The sequence below is a fragment of the Olea europaea genome, unplaced genomic scaffold, assembly GCF_002742605.1.
Source record: "Olea europaea var. sylvestris unplaced genomic scaffold, O_europaea_v1 scaffold1229, whole genome shotgun sequence".
Classification (NCBI taxonomy): Eukaryota; Viridiplantae; Streptophyta; class Magnoliopsida; order Lamiales; family Oleaceae; genus Olea; species Olea europaea.
The window spans coordinates 186778-205359 of record NW_019229720.1 but is presented as its reverse complement, the minus strand read 5'-3'; the positions used below and the strand labels follow the sequence as shown (position 1 = coordinate 205359).

Here is an 18582-nt window from a genome sequence, read left to right as displayed (position 1 = left end):
AGAAAACTTGGACATGGAAATTATACTAAACTCACTTTATACCTTAAAGTCTTAAACACACTATTAATTTTGTGTGAAAGATCATAGTTAAGCCTAAAGATCATTAAAAAAAAAAGACAAAATGTTGAAGGTATTAGAGAATTTTAGGTTGCCTTTGAAGAATTGAAATTTAAATATAGAGATATTTGTAGAATATATGTTCAACTGAGAAATTTGCAGCTGAAGTTCCAAACATTACCCCAAGAAGCATCTCAGTCCTATTTTTAGGTTTTTGTGAATTTTTTCGTCCTCAAACATTCAATTTAGGTCACGTGCAGGAATTTTGGATGAATACCATCCAAAAGGAAGAGACATTGCACAAGTATTTAAGTAATACAAATTTAAAAAGTTAAGAACTTAGATACTTGAAAAAATGTTGATGATATGAATACTACCTTTCGTATAAATTGAGAATCTATAATGTAAATATCACTTTAATAACTTCATGTCGTGTTACTTTTGCTTTGATGAGGAACTAAATTGAAGTTGACAAATGAAATTGATGTCTATAGATTTTGCACATGACCAAATGAAATTGACTATTAACCACATTTTTAAGGGTGGGAGTTGGTGGGCAACCAACTCATTTCAAACATTTAAGAGTATTTTCAAGAAACTCTTTAAATATGAAAATCTTTTTGGTTTAAGGAGTCAACTATTAAAATCATTCTTTAAGAAACTTTTAAATTAACACTATAATTTAGAGAGTGGGTTCACTCTCTATAATCAAATGCATTCAAAGTGTTTCAAATTTTATTATAAGAAAATAATAAAATAATCTAAAAAAAAGCTAACTAAAATAAAAGACAGAGAAAAATAAATAAATATTTTTTGAGAGTAGTAAAATTAAGTGTTAAATATAAACAGTTTGTTGGAGTACTTGAAAATTTTAATTTTCTAAATTTATAGATGCTCTCCACATAATAAATATACTCTTTAATAATAGAGAATCTTTTGAATATTCTTGTGTCCTAATATATGTGCCATTTTATTTATTGTATTACCTGATTATGATTTCGTACTTGTGTCGTTTAAAAAAAAGAAAAAAAAACACTCCTATTACAAAGCGGAAAAAGAATTTTTTTGATAATGAAAATAAAATATTAATAAGGTAATTAAAAAAAAAAATCTCTTTCATTATGAAACGAGACATTTGTTGCAATTAGGAAAGTGATTTATGTTAATTTCAGAATCTGTTTACGACCAAGCGCGTTAACATATCATATCTCCTTTCTACTCCACATGTATGTTATATATACATTGGGACACACACATTAGAAGAGTAGACACTAACTTCTCTAGGCAAGGCAAGGAAGGTCACGATTGTAAGTGCCTGAACGTTTAAGTCAATAAAATATTGGAGAGGGTTCAGAGAGGTTGCAGAGAAGGCAAAGCAATGATGAGATACATAGCCTCAGAGGAGTTCGAAAAGGCTTCGAGGAGTCTCGTTGAGAGGCCCAAAGAGGTCCTGAGAGGCATGGTGGAGACCCTTTTTCCTGGCATATTGCTGCCACATGCATGTTACATATCAATGTGGTATAGAGTATAACGAATTCTATATACGTTAGAGACTTATTGCAGTTAGGTTATACTTTTTTCTCTACACATACTTGCACACCCCCTTATAGAATAAGATGCGGACAATCAAGATAATTGGTGCGGTTGATACGTGAGTTTAGAAAGACAGAAAAAATAAAGAAAATTGTATGTTAATCATCTCTTCTTGAGCCATGAAGTGCTGAAATTGTTGTTCAAAGTTAAAAAGAAAAAAAAAAAAAAAAAGAGAAACGGTTTGTGCCATGCGACCGCATAGGCAAAATGGCCATGCGGTCGCATGGCCATATACAGGGACAAAAGTCCCGTGAGTAAAATACTCCATGCGACCATATGGAGTTGCACCATGCGGTCGCATAGTAGTGAAATCCGACCGTTTTGTAGCCTTTTTGACTGTTTGTGATTCAAATTTGATGACCTTTGACTCATGCTTTGACACCATTTCGTGCATCTGAGTTTTGCCTATAAATAGTGGATCCATATTAAAGGCAAAAATGATAAAAAAAAACACATGAGAATCATTATCATTCCAAATAAAAGAACAAAATCCAGATTTTATTCATATTCAAAAACCCATTGTGTTCTTCAAGTTTTGGAGATTACACTCGTACTTTAGTGTTTAATATCTTATAAGGTATGTTAAAATCCTACAAACTATTTGCTGGAGATCCCTTGAAGCATTCCGATAAAAGGAGAGGGGCCAAATATCGTTTGAGGGTAGCGATATCGTGTTCAAACCATTTATTGATATAAATTCGTGATTGTCTAGTTCTTGTTGTTGCCGGTTTGTGTTTTGTGACTTCTACTCCAACCCGGTAAAATAATCCAACATGAAGTACCTGTGAACTGCAAGCCCCTACATTAGGTTGTTTTCAAATCTAAAAGGTCCAATGTTCAAGATGATACTGAAGTATTCCCATGAAATAGATGGATTATATAGGTGCATGCGTGAAACGAGGTGAATTCGACAGTTTGGGTTTGGGATGGATTCTTAGGTTTATTTTAGGTGATATAGAATAGAATGTATTTTTGGCAATCACTATAATTTTTAGACAAAATGGTGCAAATATCTTACGTCAGATTAATTGAAAGTTGACAAAGGATTTGATCTTTATAGATTTTCCACATGACCACGTGGACTTGACTATTAACCACATTTTTTAGAGTAGAGTGGGGTGGGCAATCAACCACTTTTAAACTTTTAATATTATGGCCCGTTTGGTAGTCATTTTTTTCAAAATACATTTTTTTCTCTTTTTTCAATCACACATTTTTTATTAAAATAATATTATACGTAAATAAATTTTTTTTAACCACACATTTCACATCAATTTACTATTCTAAAATGCATTTTTACATAAAAATGACTATCAAACACCCCCTAAGATGTCCTAATAAATGTCATTTTATTTATTGTATCACATAATTATGATTTATAAGTATCTTTTATAGTACTTAGTGATTAGGTCTTGGATTTGCTCTCTAATGGTCACCAATTCGAGTCCCATCAGAATCACTGAGGTGAGTATCTGACTGTAAACTTTAGGGCTTGTAGGATTAGTCGAGGTGCGTGTAAATTGGCCTGAACACTCATAGTCATTTAAAAAAAATGTATCTTTTATAGTGGAATAGTATATAACTTATATTAGTTAGTCTAGTCCGCAGCACAAGTACGCTTCAGAAAAAAATTGCCCAACCCACTTCCTTTTATGGAATAACAAAAGCTAGAGAGCAATTTCGTTTATTAACTTTGTAAAATCAAAATTACTTCTACAATAAGTATAATTCAAACTTATGCAAATTAGTTGAATATTTCATGAATGTCTAATTGTTTAAGTGGGATGGACATATTTTTAGCCCCCTTACCCCTATTAAATTATAATTCATTTTTCTTTTTCTTATTACTAACTATATATTTTTTAATAAAAAAATATTACACATAAATCAAAATTTTTTCTACATTTTTAATCACACAATTTCCAAAAAATTACTATTACAAGTCAAATTTCATCCGATGTCATGAACTAACAACTATTGACTCCAAAACTTGTAGCTGGTATGCTCAGTTAATTATATAAAACTCTAATGTTCTCTCGAGTAGTACGCACGATACGAGAGGTCCTAATTTATTTACATGCCCCTTGGGTAGGAAGATCTAGAGTCCCTGACAAGTGTCCTGCACCTATCCCTACAAATCCAATAATAAAAATCGAACACGTAAATGAACTTCATATAGTAAGAAAATTAACTATGAAAATCGAACACGTAAAAAGGCTATATGGTTGCTTATGCACTGCATCACTAATTCCTGAAATTGCAGATATATTTATGTTCATTATATACCATGTAGTAGTTGATTGATCTCAGATTTCATACTCAAAAACCAAAAATCGACATCTCTCAGAAATGATAATCAGCAAAAGGAACAAATGGTTGCTTAGTAGCTTGACAAGCACAAACTTGTACATGAGTTAATTAAATGAATGCTCACTGAATTTCACCCTGGGTTACTACTTGTTCTTTGAACAAAAAATGGTAACCCACTACACACTCATCTATTTACGGGTTTACACATCCATCACTCATTTCCAACCTATTACCCTTAATTAACGAAAAATTCCAAGTATGCGACGAAAAATTGATGTGGCAGCTCAACAGTGTTTATTTGTCCACTTGGATTAAAGACGTACCCATCCAAAATGACAAATTTTTGTTAATTTGTGAAACACTATAAAAAAAAAAAACCCCACAAAACCCCCCCCCCCCCCCCCCCCAAATTCTGCCCCTGCTTGTGGATGGAACTTTATTAACATGTAATTAAGGGTTTTTTGATGTAGATTTTTTAAGAATAAATTTTGTCAAAAGTAATTTTGTGAAAAACGTATGGTTAAAAAATAGAAAATATGAATTCATGCAAAAAATTATTTTACTGACCGAATTTGGAAAAAAAAATGAATTTTAAAGATTTTATACCAAAATGAGGCTGTCATATTTTCATACCTCAAACGCCTATAAACTAATAAGAACATGGACCACTGCAAATTACGCATAAAGATAAAAAAAATACAGACAAGATATTAAATCTTTGGAGGATTCATATTCGTGAAGATCTCCTTTTAAGCTGTCTTTTGACCAATTCTAAATTTGCATTCTTAGCGTGGCTATTTGGAATTTAATATTGGGAAATTTGTTGCATAGGTTTCAAATTTGAACCTTGTTATAGGTACAGGGATTCATATTCGTGAAGATCTCCTTTTAAGCTGTCTTTTGACCAATTCTAAATTTGCATTCTTCGCGTGGCTATTTGGAATTTAATATTGGGAAATTTGTTGCATAGGTTTCAAATTTGAACCTTGCTATAGGTACAGGGATTTAAATCCCTGTACCTACCGAACACTCACATTCAAAGGCGAGAAATTTTTTTTTCAATATTTTATACATGGGCCCACTCTCATGTGAGTGAGAATTCAAAAATCTGTCAAAAATCTGGCAAAAATTTTCTGTACTTGAAGAATTTTTGTTCAAATTTAATATTGGGGGATTTCGGGAACATGCACGAATAAAAATGATGTTAGGCTTTACCTTTACTTTATCGATTCTTTTCTACTAAAATTAAATGAATAAAACACTGTGTACAGGGCTTCATTTTACAGGGGTCTTACAATAAGACCCCTCTCATGGGTTGGCCCCAAGGCAATAAAAAATGGAAAAAAAAAAAAAAAGACCCAAACCCACCCCATATGAGACCTTGTAAGGGGTCTGTAAGGAGCTGAACCCATACATTCAGCTCGGTCCAAATTATATTGTATCAGTTTATATGTATTTTTTCTAGAAAGTTAAAACAGAGCGACATGCACATTTATGTGACTTTTTAATAGTCAAATAAATGGAAACCAACTTATAACTGGATTACTATATTGTCTATAAGTTGGAAATCAGCTTGAATTTCAATCATTTTCAGCCTTCAACACGTCCAGTGAGTCGCGAAGTTAGCCTACAACTTCAAATCAAATTATATTTGAAAATAAATTGTGTTAAGTAGGATATTCCTTTACTCAAAAGATGAAAATCTTCACATTAATAATGTGTTGGTATTGGGAACCATTAATAAACAATTAGGCTTCTTATCAATTTTTCACTAAATATATCAATGCTTATAACATGTTTGGTTAAGCCTAGGAAGATTATGTTCAAGTAATTTATATAAGTAAATAAGTTAATATTAAAATAAATAACAAATTTTATTAGTCAAAATTAAAAAATAACTAAGTTACTTATTTCGTGTTAAAAATTACATTCCAAAAAAGTAACTTTTTAAAGGTAAATATAAGTAGAAACATATCCCCACAATTTTTAAGAATAGGAAGTTAATTAAAAGTAAAATTAATAACTAATATATAAGTTCAACTCCAAAGTTGATACTGGTGTTATAGTGCCAGGCTGCAGTGACAATGCTGCCAATGTTGTTTTCATTCAAAGGCATGCGGCCCCTCGGATACACAAGTAAATTGTTGTCGTGTTAGACGAGACACGAAACAGGTGGGGTCCATATGGCATAAGGTAGCAAACGACGACGCTGACGTGCTGATGTGGCGACACTTCAACAGTGAACTAATAGTGGGGCCCTTTTTGAACAGATTGTGAGATGGTGACATGTCTCTCACCGAGTTCTTGACTCGGTGCTGATGCGGATTTGTCTCTTTGGCTGCTTTTTAATACTAGTGTCTGTCTCGTGCGTTGTACGAATATTATATAGATTATGTTATTATTAACATGAAATGTGAAGAATTTTTTTTTCCAAAAAAAGTATTTTTAAATTTTTTAAAATGAGAAATTACTACTTTTATAATTGAGATGTAAATTGAAGAGAATGTAATTTCATTGAAAGCTATAAAATAAGTACAAGTCACACAAAAAATATATACAATATCATTCAACATCAACTGGCTTGTCTTTCAACTATTTCAAAAGATAGTACAGCTGAATTTTTTCATTCAATTTTCTAGTCTATTTTTCTTTCATTTTGTCTGATAAAATAAATGGATTTGAACTGGGACTTTCTAACTACTCAATAGCTGATTTGAAAAGAGCTTTTTTTGCTGGAGAGGACCAATTGTCATCGGCATCTATGTCAAAAAAATTTTAATTTTTTTAGAATCAATATTCTTTTGATGGCATTCTTGTTGTTCTTCTGCAATTAAACATTCCACGGAGATGATGTCAAAATTGTAATTGGATGAATTAGGTTCTGCTTGAGTCGCTTTGAAATAGAATGCTCTTTCAATGTTTTACATTTTCCTAATTATATCTCCAAAATTTGCTTCTGAACCCTATATAAAAAATATGTATGTTATGAAGAAATCCATCAAATTTACCAAAATAGAGATTGGAGAAGATTGCAAATTATTACAAAGTTTGTTTCTTCCTTCAAAGTTTGTACATCTGTGAACATAAGCTTTTCTGCAACTTCACCAATTGCATTTGCATTTATACATCATGTGACATCTGATAATTGGACATATGCTGTTGTTCTGAGATAAAGAGAGTAATTTTTTATTTAGAAATAAGATATATGATATATTTATTAGAAAGGTGTGGAAAATTATATTTTACCGAGGAATAACTTTTGAATTGAAACTTTTACAGAAGATACAAACATATGTTTCACCAAAATCAGCGCTTGATCACCAATAACAATTGCTGCAAGCCATGTACCAACATTTGTGATCTATTTTTTCCATTTTTACAGTAGCATTCACCCAATAAAATTTTCTCTGAAAAAGGAAATTCTAACTTATAAAGAAATATAAATAGAAACCATAATTTTATTCTGTATAGGAAAATATAAATACTGGTAAAAGTCGGCCATGTAGATTTTGAATTAAGGTGAATTTGCTGCGCATTGGAGGAGACAATTTTGTGAGAGATTTTTAAGTGTATGGCTTTTTCAAAATGAACTCATCGATTTTGTCTAAATTTGTATCTTTCCTGAAAGAATGAAAGAGTAAATAAGCCGAATAAAACTATAATAATTGTAAGCAAAAGAATATACATACATACCATTCAACCAACTTTTGTACTGCAACGAAAGGAGTATTTATAAAAAAGGTACTACGAACTTTTGTGGAGAGTTTTAAACTTATACAATTCATTGATGTAACATATTAAATGCATTTTTAAGCAGAGTTTAAATAAGGAAAAATAATAGAAACATACCCAAAAAAGAGGAGACTTTTAGGTTTGTTACAAAGATTACTGGTTTGTCAATATTTTCTGCCAATAATTTGAATTCTCTGTCAACAAATGAATCCTACAGTGTCAACATCATTATTTTGAATTTTTGGTCCAGAAGTATTACATCCTGTACCCAAGTTTGGTTATCATCATTTGATTGAATCAATCGTTTAGGCATCATATCAATCACAATTGCCAAGATGTTTGCAAAATGAAAAATAAATAAAAAAAATTTTGTGTTGCCTGTAATTTTAATTATTAGATTAAATAATATATACTAGTATTATTTATTTTGAGAATAAACACGCAATTTCTTACTTATATCAGTGTTTGTACCCATGAACTGTTCAATTTCATCGAAAGAAATAAGGTGATAGGTTGAAAAAACAAGTTCAAGGTTATTGTTATTCAACTCTTGAACACGAGTTTCTCCAGAAATCGTCCACTGTAGAGCCCCTGTTGAATATTTGTACTTTCCATTATTGTTTTTAACATAAGCTTTAAAAATTGCATAGTTTTTTTCAAGAAGAAGTTCGTTTTCTAACGCAGTGATATTCAAGTCATATAGACTTGCTTAGATAGTGTTATACTAATAGATAAAAAGATAAAAATTCATTAGTGTAAGAATATATATAATAAAAGAGAGAACATATTTTCAAAAAGAAAAAGAAAAGTTCATGTCTAATACTAAATAAATGCATAACTTATGTCAGTATTCATTAGCATCGTGTGTTGGTATCTTCATTGCCTTGTCTTGAAGGTTTTGATGATTGTTTCTCTACAATAATTACTTTGGCTTTCCATTTTTTATTGTTGGATAGAATTTCTGGTATAAGTTGGTACTTTTCTTCCATTGTGATGGTGACAATGTTTGTATATAGATTAAAAAACAGGATGAAGACATAGAGTAACTTTTGAGAGAAAATGTTTCTTTTGAGATAACCAATCGGAAACAGAAGAAGATATATATAGACACTTACAGTGATATCATTTATATTTTTTTATATTATATTTAACAGTAATACATTGTAAAATCTAATCTATTGCCATACCTGGTATGTGGATTACTTGTAAACTTGTAGTACTAATGAGATGAATTGAATGAATTATCAGAGTAAAATATTTAAAATAATATTACATTTTTTTTTGTACTATATAAAATTAAAATAAAGCTATGTTACAGTCTGTAAAATTTCATCGTGCCCATACTTTATTGAATAATAACTTCTGTAAATAGATTTTATACAATGCCCATACTTTATTGAGTAATAACTCTGTAAATAGATATGAAGTAGTAAAGTTTTAGTTTCAGTACAAGTACAAGTACAATGGCTAATTTATGATGAGAAAGAGTTTTTCCAAAAGATATTTATGATATACTTTCTTCATCTAAGACAAATTTGATGAAGTTAGTTATTATTTTTTTTGAATATAAATATAAATGTAAATGAATATGTTAATGAAATAACAAAAAAAAAAAAAAAGGAAAAAAAAAGTTAAAGAAAATTTATTTCCTACAATTATTATCCTAACTAACTCACAAAACAACAAAATAATATTCCTACAATTATTATTTTCACTTACTACCTCAACTACTAAAAGTCACGAGAGTTCACATGTGAAGATTCTTTCTAACATTTTATCTTATCAATCATACTAAAATTTTAGCAATTTCACATTTTTGCAAGAGAGGAAAGGTGTTCAAAGTAGAGAGAAGTGTCCAAGGTGCAAACATTTAGATAGATAAAAGGTAAGATTTATTGTTGAATGGATAAGGAAAGGTTGTCGGCACTGTGATGCACGGAAAGGTGGCCTCTCCGTGCACGGAGAGACCCTGTCTATGTGCTTGCATCTTCCAGTAATTTATGTTTAGTAAAAGTATTAACAATATATTTTTAATTGGAAGACATTTTCTTCTTAAAAATAATTTAGATTTTATACTAAAATATGTTTACTGCAGGCAGAACTAATAATGCAAAGGAAACTAAAAATTATAACCACTTTTAAAATAAAATCTCCAACATACAGGAAAAAAAAGAAAGATAACATGAAGGGAAAATTGTAGCCTTAGTTATTCATTTATAAGCCTCCATTCTACCTGAAATATAGTATGTATAAGGTCTTGAAATTTTAGTATTCTTTAGTCATAATTATCTGAAAATATAGATAATAACACCTGAATTGTTGCCATTGTGACATATAGATATAGAGTTAGAATTTATGAGATTCTTATAAATATAAATTTGTCTTCTTCTTTTATTGGATTTATCTATGCAGATGTCTCTAAAATATATTGTCCCTCCAAATCAATGATTTTCTGCCACTATCTGTCAATATCCAAATCGGGAATATCTCCAAGATTTTATCGAATTTATAGATGCAAATCCCCATGCTTCTGTTATGTGTAGCAATTTCTATGGATTTTTTGCGGAAATTATTTATAGAGCAGAAGAGGAACGATTTAGTAATAGGTTGATACATGAATTTGTAACGAGGCTTGTACATTGTGGTAAAAATAACGAAGTGTGGGTACGGTTAGATGATCGTATTGACAGGTTTAGCATGCAAGAATATTGTCTCATCACTGGATTACCATGCCATGAACCATCTATGAAAATTAATCATAATAACTATCGTCTTATAAATCATTATTTCAATGGTACAAGAAGAATTACTATGAGAATGTTGCACCAAGCGTTCCATTCATGCGAAGACTACATATATAAATTTAAGATGTGCTTGGTTATGTTTGTGGAGTGTGTTTTGAAACAAAATGGCAGAATTATTGATTATAAGACTCTTGGTATGGTCGAGCATCTCAATGACTTTCTTGCTTATCCATGGGGTCGAAAAGTATATTTTGTTTCGTTAAATTCATTGCAAGAATCACAAGCGGAAAGAGTGCAAAGAGCATAACAAAATCAACAAATAGATTGTAAATATGTATTAAGAGGATATCCACTTGCATTCCAGGTNGGTAATTTTGTTGATTACAGATTGAGGTAATTGCAGTGTTATATCCCACCGAAGAAGAGTTAGAAATATCATGGTATACAACTCTTTCAATGTCAGCTGATAATCAACATAGCACGTTAGATAGTATTGTCAATGGAGAATTAGACAACATAGTACAACAAATCCCAAAAAACATCTTTGTGCAAGAAACGACTATTCCCAGTAGTTCGAGAACTTCTCTTGGTGTTGGTCCCACTTCTGCTTCTGCTTTTGATGCGTCCAACTATATAACTCGCGAACAAATGGAAGAAATGCTGGGAATACATAGGCAACATGTAATATTAGATGTGTTTGGTGTATGCCATAACCTGAAGGAAGAAATAATTTGCAGCTAAAACCAGTTGTTTGAACAACATTAAAAATGGTAAGAAGATCATATGCAATCCAGTATTCGTTCTTATATGGATACTATTCTTAACAATCACAAACAAGTATTCCAACAGGAATTCCAATAGCAGCAAAAATGGCAAGAAGATAATATCTTAGGCAACATGCAATCTTATGTCGATAGCAGTTTAAGTTCAATGAGATCTTACGTAGATGAACAGAACAAGAATACATTGAATAATGTATCAAATATAGAAGCCATTATTGGTTCTATGCAACAAGATGTTCCTATCCACACAATTCCAATTCCCAGCAATTTACCAAGGCAAACATCAATATATGAACAAACGAAGAGAAAGTTTTGAAAGGTTGAGAAGAGAAAATAAAGGTAAGGAGAAAAACAGATATTGTCTTCGTCATCAAAAAGCCGTCCTTTAGAAACTTATCCAAAGGACAAGTACAACATGATTAGAGATTGGATATTGCATAATCGGTCAGGGTAACAAATTTAACTCTACTGTACTAGCTTAAATACCATTTTTTTAATTCAGTAGATAGTAAACTATATTATCTAACATTAATTTATATTTTTTATATAGTACATATTGGGAGGACAGTGGCAATTACATTGAAAGGGACATGTTGAAAAATTGTTGGATGTAGGAAAAGATGCAACTGCCACGGTGAGTAAAGTTTAGTAATTACAATTAATTTAATTTTATGTTTGATATCAATAAATTAAATTTACATGTATTTACTCTATTAGAGTATTGAGCTGGAGTTGTAGTTACTAAGGCGACTTATTAAGGATGGTTCTACTCTAATTTCTAAAGAATATGCAATAATGGATTTCAAATTTGAAGATGAGTGTTCTAGTATTTTCACCTAGTTAATAGAAGAGAAAAACAAAATCACTAAGGGAGAAGTGGACTTCACTTCGTTAGAAAAATATGCGAATGGTGTTTCGCCTATAAATGGTCGTAAATGGATGGCGTGCAAGCATCTATTAATTCCATGCTCATTTCCTGGCAATTGTTGATATCTTTTTGTGGTGAATATTCCTGAATGGAAATTCTAAATATATGACTGTAGTAATGGTATTCTTATACCACATCAAGTCGTGATACATGCAAAAGCAACACACAGTACAATCCATGCATTCATTTTGAATTCTGAGCTTTCTACTAGAAATGATGTAAGGAAACATAGAAGTAAAACAATGCAAGTGGAGATCATACCTTATCTACCATGTACAGGCAATGGGTGAGCATTTAAATAGCTATTTATTTGTTATGATATTTAATTTTTTCTTTATATTAATGTAGCCTAAAGTAAAACTATTTCTTCTACAGGTCAAAATGTGGAATATTCGTACTAAAATATATAGAATGCTTTGTCTTAGGGCAGCCAATAGAATTAGTTTCACCTGATAGGATGTCAATTTATAAACAGAAGATGGTAGTGGATATTTGTAACAATGAATATTTTCTTCATCCTCGTCCTTAATTATTTGGTCATGTAATGAGAATAAAGGTTTGTAACAATGAATATTTTCTTCATTATCGTTCTTAGTTATCTGGTCATGTAATGAGAATAAATGTTATGTAATAAGTTTTTGTTGTATTTTTTTTCTTTTTCTATTTTGTCATATTGTTGGTGTATGTATAGAAAAAATTAAACTGTGGTGAAATCGTGATAAACATAAATGAATTGACAATGTTTTAGTTTTTACATGGTCTCTTTCCTCATAAATTTATTGTTAAATATTCATATTTATGCTTTAAATAAGAAAGATGATGGAAAAAATCAAGCATATTAGCAAACAAAATATAATTATAATTAAAAAAATATGAAAATAACTAACCTTATGTATTCTTTTGTTGAAACATGATGTATAAATTTTAACTTTGGCAGCAACGGGATGATAGATTAATTGTTGGACAATTTAGAATTCTAAACTTGTTAAATAGAATGTATTAAATTCAAAATTTTCAGATAGACCACATTTTTTGTGCAACAAGTATGTGATTTATTTTCGTCTGCTGGCTTAATCAAAACTTTTTATATTTTGTCTTGTTTTTGCTCTAGACAATGCAACGTATAACTGACCATGTGAAAACACAGGTTCGGGAAGATATAAACATATAAAATCTAATGTTTGACCTTGGGCTTTGTTAATAGTCATAGCAAAACAAGGAAGAAAATTGAGTTTTTTTAAAGGGTACTGAATGTTTATCTCCCTCAAGTGGAATAAATGGAATTCTAGGTAAAAATACTTGTTTTCCACGATATTCACCAGATCTAATTTCAGCTAAAATAACATTTTATTTAAATTCACGACAAATAAGTCTAGTTCTATTACACAAACCTTTCGAAGGATTAATATTTTTGAGTAACATAACAAGACCTTTTTTTTTTTTTTTTTTAGAACAAGTTCATGTGGAGGTATACCATTTGGAGTTAAACTATTCAAAAAAATTTCATGAATAAATCCTTCCGTTTTATCAATCACTTCATCGAAACTGAAATATGTAAATGTATCTCCTGGAGTTTTTTTTACTAACATATTGTTTGTCATATGTACATATTCATTTTTTTGAGTTAAAATAATTCTATTTATCATAGTATTTAAATTGTCACTATAAGTGCGAAAATTCGGAAACACAATGCTGATCAACTTTTTCAATGATTTAATTTCATCTTCAAAATCTATGACAATATCTGAAGGAAGTTTAATCATGCAACATGTATGCTTCTTTTCAATTGCATTTCCAATTTTGACTAAATATTCACAAAATGAGGGATCCAATCTAGCCTCATATTTTGAGTTAGTAGTAGTTGTCTAAAGTATTGTCACAAATATGAAAATATTAGACTTGCTTTCATAATATCATCTTTTGTTCCTCTCCGTACCACTGGCAAAACTTGACAAAAATCCCTTCCACACACAATGAACTTTCCACCAAATATCAATTCACATTCAGTAATATCTTTTAACGTTTTATCCAAAGCTTCGTCCTTCAGTAATATTTCTTAACTAATGCCTGTATCAAAAGCATATTTATTAATCACTGATGCTTCATCCCACACAATTAGCTTCGTCATTTTAAAAGATGACCAAATACAGATTGTTTATTTACCGAACATCGCATATCAGGACTTGTTCGAAGAGGAATTTTAAAACGCAAATGGCCAGCTCTTCTAGCAGGTAATAAAGAAGCAGCTACTCCAGATGATGCTATTGTCATTGCAATGAGTTGTCTACATCGTACTGTAGTAAGCAATGCTTTGTACAAATAAGTTTTACCAGTACTTCCTGGACCATCAATAAAAAAAGTACATTTCTATCGTTGAAAACACAATCTAAAATAGTATCATAAGCAAATTGTTTTTCTTTATTTAAATTCTTTGTAAAATGCATGTCAGACTCAACACTAGCATTTGCACTTTTTTCTAAAATCATATTTTCTAACATGTCAGAGTCATTTATAGTAATGTCGAAATCTGTGAAGCAAAAATCATTTACACTTTCACCAACAACTTCTAAGAATGAATTTGTACACCGTAGAGCTCTAATCTCAGTATCATACTTTGTCTAACTTGTATGTAAAAAATCTTCCATCATGTAAGCTTTAAATTTAATACATAAATTTCTAGAATTTGTAGGGGTACAAAAAATCAGCACATTAGCAAAAAGTCGACGAAGTGATATAGGCATTAGATAAGAAATTGCCTCAGTTAAACACGTGTCATAATAATTATTTCCACTTATTAGACTACGTAAGAATGCAGCCTGGCGATAAGGGGGTGCTACAACACCATTAATTGTTTTTAAATCTTCGAAAGATTTTGGTCCTTTAATATGATTCAGTAAAATTCTTAAAAAGTATCTCTCACCGTTAGATGGATTAGCAGCAACTGTTCTACTAATAACATTTTGCTTTTTTTCTAGTATTTAAAACTCACAAATATGTATTCTATACAAAGTGTGTAGGAAAATCTTTATAAAGTAAAATCTAAGCCTTTTCATTAGAAATATTCATTCAAAAAAATTCAGTTAACATTGTTTGTTGGATAAAGTTTTTATTTATAACTTCTAATAAATCATCAATTTTATTGTATATAACTAATTGAGAATTTTCAACACTTCTAACGCATATATCCATCTAGCAGTTTGGTAATTTGAAATTTCATCGATATAATATTTATTGGTTTCTTTATTCACAGCAAAATTAACACGGTTATGTAATTTGTATACATATTTATATAAATATTTCACAGCTTTAACTGAAGAACATATTTCTACATTAATATGACAATCATATTTAGCTAAAATATACGGATTGTATGGTATAGCCCATCTATTGTCTAGTATGCATCATCTGACTCTAACAGTAACACCATCGTTACGACATCTGTAAAGTGGGTAAAAATCATTACTTAATGAAGTATGTAAAATATATTCTTTTGGATATTTATTTTTACGAGTATGGTTGTTTTCCATGCAAAGATTTGTAGGATTTAATTGTCCACAAGGACCGTGCATTATAGATTTGATCACAATAGCATGCAGGTAAGGATTTTTCTTTTTAGAATTGAAATTGAATAATATGTTCCATTCCACCATCATAATCCTACCAAAATTTTAGACACCCCACACTTATTTCTTTCGCACTCACATATATCAAAATGACGAACAATACTCTACTAGCTCCACGACTTAGGTAAAGACATTGTTTTTTCAGGTTTAAAGCTTGTAATATAGGTTTACAAAGAAAATGCTATAAGGCTCAAAGGGGTTCAACAAAGGGAAAATTAATTACAGGGTATGCTATTTGGCTAAGGTGGCTAACTTATGTCACAAAGATGGCATTAATCATGTTCATGCATGTATGTATCAATATGACATCGAAGAGAATCAATGCAAGTTTTAGAGAAACAAATTCATGGAAGAAAATCACTCATGAAAGAAAATAGTGAAACCGATATTTATGTGTCAGTCTAAGGGCTCAAAATCTCACCGGCTTTTTGTCTACAAAATTTAGTTACTACCATCTTCAAGGAAAATAACTCAACTAATTAACTCTAAGTTGGAAGATCACTTATTCAATCATGTTATGAGTCCATCAAAGCCTAATTGAATCTAGCAGATAACACATGCAACCAAAAATTATTTAAAATCACAACTTTTTCCTCAATTTTTCTCAAAATATTTTTCTTGTCTTGTCAAAAGTAACGGAAGCATGACCTATTTTAAAAATTTAAAAACAACCTAAATTTCGTCCCACACACTTAAATTTTACTTTGTCTCCAATTTAAAGTAAAATGTCAAGAAGAGAATAAATTTAACCTAAAATATGAATGCAAATACGAAAATGAAAAGAAAAATAAAAAGTAAAGGAACGAACTCCTCTTGAGTTGCCTCCCAAGCAGCGCCTTTGTTTATTATCTTTGGCTAGACTTATTGCTTCCTTCCTCAATCGGCATCAATTGGGTTCCCAAAGTCCCATGTTCTCACCTCAGCCATTTGGAAACCTGTATAAAAAGGCCTCTCGTTAGCAATTGGCAAAACAATATACAAACTTTTACCCGACTTTTGTGACTTTGAAGAAGCATTCAATGCTACAATAGTTTCCTACAAGGCAATATTTGAGGGCAACCTGATTCACATCCTCAATATGTTTATCAATGGCAACTTTCACTGCATTGTTTTCATCAAGTTCTAAAACTTCTTGTTCCAAATTATCAATCACTTTTATAGAATAAACAGGGTTAGTTTCATCAGGATGTTTCATGGCATCATAAATGTTAAATTCACTGATTTTATCATCAAATTTCATAGTTATCATGCCACTATAAAAATCTATTTTAGTTTTGGATGTCCTTAAGAATGGTCTTCCTAGCAAAATGGGAATAGTTTGATCACTATATCCCATATTAAGTACATAGAAGTCAGCGGGAAAAACCAAATCATTAATTTTCACTAGAACATCCTCAACTATACCCTTAGGATAGTCATTTGATTTATCAGCTAGTTGAACACCAATTTCATTTAAAGGTCCAAGTTTTAAAGAAGCGTATATAAAGTATGGCATGACATTAATAGAAACTCCTGAGTCTAACATGCCCTTTTCAAACCTAGTGTTGCTTATCGTGCAAGGGATGCTAAACATGCCTGGATCTTTGCACTTTGTAGAGAGATTTCTTTGAATGATTGCAGAAACATTTTTTCCTACGTTTATCTTTTCACACTTTTTAAGTTTCTCTTTTCTTTTAAGGGTACACAATTCCTTCAAAAACTTAGCATAACGAGGTATTTGTTTAATAGCATCCAGCAATGAAATGTTTACCTCATATTTACGAAAAGTTTCATAAAGTTCATGATTATGTTCATCTTTCTTGGGTTCTACTAAAGCCCGAGGGAAAGGGGGTATCGATTTATACTCAGAAAGGGATGAAAACTTACGCTTAGGTATGCAATTATCGTTGGGAACACTCTTTTCTTCAGTGACATCTTTTTCGTTTTTCTGTTCTAATGATGTAAGGGTTGCCTTTGGAATTTCAACCTCCTTACCATTCATCAACAAGATTGCACTTGCATTTTCCCTTGGATTGACCATTATTTGAGAGGGTAATTTTCCCGAACCTTGTACTTCTAGCATACTGATTGAGGTTGCCATTTGACCCATATGCTTCTCCAAACTTTTAATACTTGCCCTTGCCTCCTGTTGTAATTGTTTTATTTGCAGTTGAAATTGTAAAGTGTTAGTGGCCAAAGACTTAACAATATCTTCTAAAGGCTTACCTGAACTTGAAGTTTGGTCCTGTTGTTGTTTAGGAGGATATGGCTGCCTATATTGTTGGACGTTTGGTTGATTCTCTTGTTGATTCCCATAGCTAAGATTAGGAGGATTGTAGGTGTTCAAGTAAGGATTATAATTCTTTTGTGGTTGTCTAGGAAAGCTCCCTACTGCATTAACTTGTTCATCTTCTTGAAGAGTTGGTCAAATATTAGCTGGACGTCATGCCATCGAACAAATTCCACATGCTTTCACCTTTTGCATATTACCTGCAGCCATTTGTCGAATAAAAGAAGTTAGACTCGCAAGTTGTTGTTCAATAGATGAAACATTTAGTTCATTAACAGGTCCAGAAGTGGTGTCGAGTCTAGTGCCAAATTGTTGAGAGTTGGCTGCCATGTTTGCAATCAAATTCTTCGTGCCCTCAGAAGTTTTATCTACTAAAGCTCATCCACTTGCAGCATCAGTCATACTCCTATATGTGGGTATAAGCCCTTCATAAAAATACTGGATGAGTAGTTGTTCACTGATTTGATGATGGGGATAGCTTGTACACAGTCGCTTGAAAACGCTCCCAGTATTCATTTAAGAATTCCCTGTTGTCCTGCATTAC

At 31.1% G+C, this 18582-nt stretch overlaps 1 protein-coding gene across 1 annotated transcript; it reads right to left on the bottom strand.

Moving 5' to 3' along the window:
- Positions 1-14189: 14189 nt before the first annotated feature.
- LOC111374279 lies at positions 14190-18368 on the bottom strand. The gene is made up of 5 exons (XM_022996935.1): positions 18239-18368; positions 16759-18157; positions 15557-15584; positions 14310-14513; positions 14190-14213 (listed from the first exon to the last, which is right to left on the bottom strand). Exons 1-5 carry the CDS (start codon positions 18366-18368, stop codon positions 14190-14192), a joined length of 1785 nt encoding a protein of 594 aa, XP_022852703.1.
- Positions 18369-18582: the final 214 nt, after the last annotated feature.